The sequence below is a fragment of the Sinocyclocheilus anshuiensis genome, unplaced genomic scaffold (assembly GCF_001515605.1).
Source record: "Sinocyclocheilus anshuiensis isolate Anshui unplaced genomic scaffold, SAMN03320099.WGS_v1.1 scaffold376, whole genome shotgun sequence".
Classification (NCBI taxonomy): Eukaryota; Metazoa; Chordata; class Actinopteri; order Cypriniformes; family Cyprinidae; genus Sinocyclocheilus; species Sinocyclocheilus anshuiensis.
In genome coordinates, this window is record NW_015558600.1 from 210,642 (window position 1) to 217,174 (window position 6,533).

At 33.5% G+C, this 6,533-nt stretch overlaps 1 protein-coding gene across 1 annotated transcript in view; it reads right to left on the bottom strand.

Moving 5' to 3' along the window:
- The window catches only part of LOC107680111 (cytoplasmic polyadenylation element-binding protein 1-like), an 11,117-nt gene that overhangs the window by 2,810 nt on the left and 1,774 nt on the right, over positions 1 to 6,533 (bottom strand). Inside the window, exons 3-7 of the mRNA XM_016475884.1 lie at positions 5,109 to 5,306; positions 3,046 to 3,248; positions 2,665 to 2,920; positions 1,494 to 1,607; positions 1,307 to 1,396 (exon numbers count right to left, since the gene is read on the bottom strand). Of these exons, the coding sequence (XP_016331370.1) occupies positions 1,307 to 1,396; positions 1,494 to 1,607; positions 2,665 to 2,920; positions 3,046 to 3,248; positions 5,109 to 5,306 (861 nt within the window). The remainder of the gene's footprint in view (positions 1 to 1,306; positions 1,397 to 1,493; positions 1,608 to 2,664; positions 2,921 to 3,045; positions 3,249 to 5,108; positions 5,307 to 6,533) is intronic.

Below are 6,533 nucleotides of genomic sequence, written 5' to 3' on the forward strand. Positions count from 1 at the left end.
AAACTTGAAATTGCATCATATGACCCCTTTAAAGAAAGAGCAATTTGATCAGTAATTGATCCCTGTTTAAAAAACAAAATAACAAAAAAAAAAAAATGTTGTTTAGTTTTTCCCCCTGCTGTACCGAAACATACATCAAAACCGAGGTACGTACCGAATCATCATGTTTGTGTACCGTTACACCCCTAATATATATATATATATATAATTTATTTATACTGAATATTCTGTACATACTGTATGTGTGTACATATTTTTTTTCAATGTTTTAATTTTTATTCTTTTCTTTTTTTCATTGATGTATTTTTACAATCTCTGAAGCATTTCTATTCATTTCATAATTTTTTGTTCATAAAAGGGACTTCTCATTTAGATTAGTGGAAATCAAAAACCGAGTTTCAATGTCACCAAATAAACTAGGTAAAATAAGATTAATATAAATATATTATAAACATAAATGTACAAATATATCAATATATGCATAAATTACATTATTTTGAATATTGAAAAATGCAAATCAAATGTAATTTTAATAACTATGAAGCAGTCTGCAAATATCATTTGTAAACAAAATATCAATTAAAAACTAAATATTTCTTAGTAAAATCTAATTTTTACTATAATTTAATAATTAAATGGTTTGATGATCATTTTATTGTCATCATGAAAGGCATTTTAAGTAGGTTTATTATTGTTATCTAAGAATATTAAAGACTTTTTAAAATAATTTAAATTAAATAAATTAAATTGAAGTTAAGTTACTAAACCTTGAAATTAAATTACTTAAATTACTAACTGGAAATAAATAAAAAGTAAAAGTGAATTAAAACTACAGCTGAAATAAAAACTATTTAAACCGAAAAAGTAATTAAAAACTAAAACAATAATAATAATAATGACAAAAGCACATAACAAAATTACAAAAAAAAGCTAATTCAAAATATTAGACTAATATCAAATATAAACTATAATAGTATATAAAGTATAACAAAATAACACTGATTTCAAGGTGCTAAATATTGATTCTGAAATATCAGTAACAAAATAAAAGTTATTCTTGCTGTTATTTGATCAAATTCAGCAACGATTTCCCAGCAAAAAGATGTGTGACACAAATGCTGATCATTTGGAAATGATTTTAAATGATTTCTATTTCCTGAAAAGCATGAATAATCCATAAAAGCTTTATATGGTTAAACATCAAATATGTTTCTATATTGGTCCTTTTTACACTGAGCCTACTTAGTATGAGATGTTGTTGAATTATAGATGATATATACTACTATAAGATGAATTCTGCTGTTACCTTGCGGAGGACAGCGTGGATGTTTACCATCTTTACCAGGCCACTCAACTTTCAATGGACCAAAAACACTAAATGTGTTCAACAGACTCGCTACAGAGACAGAAAAGTTGTTATTTACAACTTGTTTGTGTTCAGAACCATAATACAGAATAAAACCTACATCTCAAATGAGTGTCAGTCAGCTCACCCTCTGTGATGTCCCATGGCACTCCTCCCAGAAACACTTTACAGGAGTAAACAGGGTTTTTGTAGTGGCGTGGAGGAAGCCGTCCTTCCCAGGTGTAAGTGGCTTCATTTACGGCTGTGAGAAACGTTCAGTCATAAAATCACAACAATATTAATAACAACTATAGACAGAACACAAGGCTTTTAAAATGTTTTTTTTAACGTTTAACCATTTTTAAAGCCTGACATATGAAATAACAGTCAGAATATATAAGAAATGGAACAGTTTAATGAACATTTAGACAAAATATAAAAAGAATGTGTAAAAATTAATTAGTAAAAAATATGTTGTTTGGTGCGATTGTTGACATTTATATGGCTAAAATAAATATCAGTATTTCCCAATAATATGTTTTAATAATATCACATTAAATGCTTCGTTTTATGATCAAAGCTCTGTCGTTTTTCAAAACATATAATGCAATGCAATACAATGATGATTGAGAGATGAACAAATAAACATTGGCTCTGATGGATCATATTTGATACATTTTAACATGGTATTTCTAAAAATGTATGTATGGATAATCAAGTAAACCTAAGTTGTTTCAGTCCAGCAAGTGTTCATCCTGAAATATTACTAACAATATTAGAATTATTCTTATGTTTACTTAATAAAAATCAGTAGATTTCACATCAAAAAGACAGGTGAACCACCACCTAATATAATTCATTTTTAGCTCATACTAAAAGGCCTTTTACTTGTTAAAAAGGTATAAAATATCAATCATATGTCAGAAGACATGTAGTAGATTGTTTTTTTCAGCAAATTTTTGATCATGTTAATAATTTAGAGGCCTTAGAAATGTGCATATATATATGATAAATATGATACAGTAGGCTTTACAGGATTAATTTGACATTGCGTCTTATAAATATGACAGTCCCAATGTGAAATGCTAAAAACAAGCAGCTAGCCATCTGCATTCACACTGTGAGCATCACATTTTTAATAACATGCTATGTCAATTTAAAAACAATTTAACTTACTAAAATGCATCGCAAAACACCTGCTTTGAGTTTCTCTGAGCTCTGACTAGCTGTTTTTTTTTTTAAATAAGTAACGTTTTTAGTGAATCTAAGAGAAATGCTGCCTCCTGTTCTGTTTAGCAGGGTGGCTAATGTCACTGTACCTGCAGCTTGTTTATGCAGTTTCGCCTCTCTCTCGATGCAGAACGTGGGTTTGTTCAAGCCCAAAGTGTCCCAGCCGGACCAGACAGGACTTGTGGACCAGCACCCAACCACTGACCCCTCGGCCCGAGCACTGGAAGCATTCGTGAAGGTGTTTAGGGGGTTCTGCTCCAAACAGGCATCTGTGTCCAGTTTCACACCCTCCGCCTGCAGTCCGGGAAGCATCAGGGGCAACGGAGGAGAAACTCTGAGAGAGACCTAAAAGAGACGGATACAGATACAACTTTACTGTAACTTTGGAACAACTGAAACTGTCGCTATGGAAACAGCTTCCACTGCACTCTTTAGGGTTTTGGGTATCAGAGCGGAATGTTGTTGCTCACCAGGTGGTCGGATCCTGACGAGATCGCGCTGTTCTCAGAGTTGACAGGGCTGCTGGATCCCGAGTGCAGCAGAGAATGAGGTTCGAGCGCCGCCATCAGGCTTGAGAAGTGCTCCAGTGGATTTCCAGATGCAGACTCGTGGGCCTGGAAAGCATGCAGCTGACCCGAATCACCGCCTTCTGAAGCACCCAAGAGATCCAACGCTGCAGGAGAGAATCAGTGTGATTTTTATGAGATGTGCAATTTACTGACAGAGCAACTTTTTTTTTTTTTAACAGTTTTTGTCTCTTGAAAATTATATCCTTTAAATTTAAACTTAAATTTTATCTTTAAATTGCTTATTATAGTGAAATCATAATTGCAAAATGTCAAGAATGTGTTTCAAAATATAACATATATACATAAATATACATAACATTAATCAAAGAATCCTGAAAATAAATGTACCACAGTTTACATAACAATATTTGGCAGCACAAATGTTTTGAACATTGATAATAATCAGAAATGTTTCTTGAGCAGCAAATCAGCATATTAGAATGATTTCTGAAGAATCATGTGACACTGAAGACTGGTGTAATTCAGCTTTGCATCACAGGAATAAATTATTTTAAAGATATATTAACATAGAAAACAGTTATTTTGAATTGTAAAAATATTTCACAATAATACTGTTTTTTTTATCAAATAAATGCAACCATGATGAGCATAAGAAACTTCTTTCAAAAATATATAAAAAAAAAAAATTACCGAGCCAATAGTTTTGAAAGCATGTTTAAAACAATAAATAATACAAAAATATTTACAAAATATAAATATGAAAATAAAATATGAGTATGAGTATTAGCTACTTTTGACAAACTGCCCAACTTCTGGCTCAACCAGTGCTGTGAGTTTGGTGGCATGTTTATCATTTGTGTATATCTGTCTGAAATTCTGTCCGAAAATAACACTATTACTGTGAAAAGACTGAATGAATGAGAGAAGTGCTGGATGAGACAGCAGAAAACAGCTCGGTCTGTGTGTGTGTGTGTGTGTGTGTGTGTGTGTATCCCTCTATTACTGGATTTGGGTCAGAACAAACCTTAGGCACATCATGGCTTTCATTTAAAACATGGATGGACACACGCATTTACGCTTGTAATCTGAGATAGGGAAGCACAAGGGAAAGTCAAAATGAAATGCAAGCCAACGCTGATGAATCCAGCATGCTGTCCTCTGTGAACGGTGTGAAAATGATTAGTCATGAGTGAGAAATCAAGATATGAGACATCACTACAGTTCAGACCTTCCAGAACAATCCATCAACACTGTTCTGGAAGGTCTGACAAAACAATAGCAGTTTCTTTATCGATATTTTTTATATATATTATATATACATCTAACAACACTATCTGAGGTTTATGCTTAAAATAAAAAATTGCTTTTCAATATATACAAACACTGTATATATGTATAGTTATAAGTATTTAAACAAATAAGAGAATCATAAATTCAATGAAGAGCAATTAATTTATATGTATTTTGCAGTAAATACACATTAGATAAAACAATATAAAATTTAACTGTTATATATTATATATATAACTATATATATATTCAATAAAGATTCAATTTATATGATGCATTTTACAGTAAATATACAAATCATATAAACAATTAAATATAAAAGTATATATTACATTATATTACATATAACATACACAAAAACACATACATTGATTGTGAAGTGCATATAAAGTGCATATAAATTAACAATATAAACAATATTCAAGACAGTCTGAAGTCAATTCTTATTTTTCTTCTCTACAAAATTTTGCAACAAGTAAAAGTATCTTGTTTAAAGGGATGTTTATATATTTTATCTTATATATTTTAATTTGTAGTATAAAATATTTTATTTATTATTTATATATTCATATTAAAATTATTTATATATTACTGTATATTCCTAGATAATCAAGACAAAAACACTGATAAAGTGTCTGAAACTAGCTTGAACAGACAGATAGGAGTGGCCATTTAACATTTAAACATTACGCTGGTCACACAGGTTCACTCACCGGGCGTTTGGGAGCAGGGTTGGGTCGGCCGCTGGGACTCTGGGCGGCTCCAGGGCTGCTGGTTCCAGCAGGGGAAGCTCAGAGACAGCAGGCCCAGATTGAGCTCATCAACGCTGGGCATGGCAGCCAGAGGATCCTGCTGCTCTGGAGCAAACAGCATTCTGCTAACCAGCGGAGAGCAGGCTGTGCCCGAACCATCTATGAGAAAGAGAGAGAGTTACAGAGGCACAAAGACACACAACCGAACCTGGTTTCCTATACCGACCTGCCGTGGGTCCAGTGGAGGTCATCATACCGCTGTGTGTTCATCACTGACCTGTTAAACATGTGACCGGCCCGCTCAAACCTCACACAGTGCTGCTAGTGCTAAAGCCATGCTCACTCCATCACACGCACATTCGGTCTGCTAGAACAGCCTCACCACCTCCCGTCCCTGTGTGTGTGAGTGTGTGTGTGAATCATGTGCACTGTCTGTCTCTCTGGCCCGTCTCCCATTCATGGCCTGACTCAGCAGAGAGACAGACGGAAGGGGGCAGGGCTCCAGTGATCACTATGATTCAGCTCATTTGATTTCACACACACACACACTCTCTCTGTGCTGAACCCAGGCTGTACCAGACACACCCTAGAGTCGGACTAAAGGGGCGTTCACACTCACAGCGAGGTGAAAGGGGTGTGTACAAAAATATGCAACATTATTGGGGCGTGTCGTGATGGGGGTGTGTCCAAAAAAACCCTTTTTATATTAAAAAACTAAAGCCCAGGCCAGAGGAGAAAAAGTAACACAAAAGTAAAATAATGCATTACTTTCCATAAAAACTTCATTTGTTGCTTTTTTAGGGAGTAAAGCAATATTGTAATGCATTACTTTTAAAAGTAACTTTCCCCAAGACTGGCAACATGATGGGGGCATGTCCAAAGTATGCAACGTGATTGGGGCAAAAGTATGTGGCATGACAGGGCGTGCCCAAAAGTATGAAACATGATGGGGGCGTGTCCAGATTTATGCATCGTCAAGTTGTAAGCAATAATATTGAAAATACTGTTTAAGTCTTTCTACTTCAAAATTTCATGTATAATTCAATGTGTTACTTGCTGTTTCTTTGTAATAATTTGTTAAATTTACTAGCAAATTCTGAGTGAAAATTGTTTTACTTCAATTGTGTACTTTGGACAAGCCCACATCTAAATATCCAGTAAAAACTTTGCAGATAGAATCAAATTTCTCTGACAAAACATGTTTCAAATATTAAAAAATTATATTCTCCAAAGAAAGGTAATGTGCCCCCCTCCATATAGAGTACAATATTTTTGGTATTTCTGCTGTAATTATGACACTGCTTGTTTTCAATATAATTTTTTTTAAGTTAGATTGTTAATTAATTTTTTTATTTAAATGAAAAAAAAATCTGTTTTGGCTTAGGG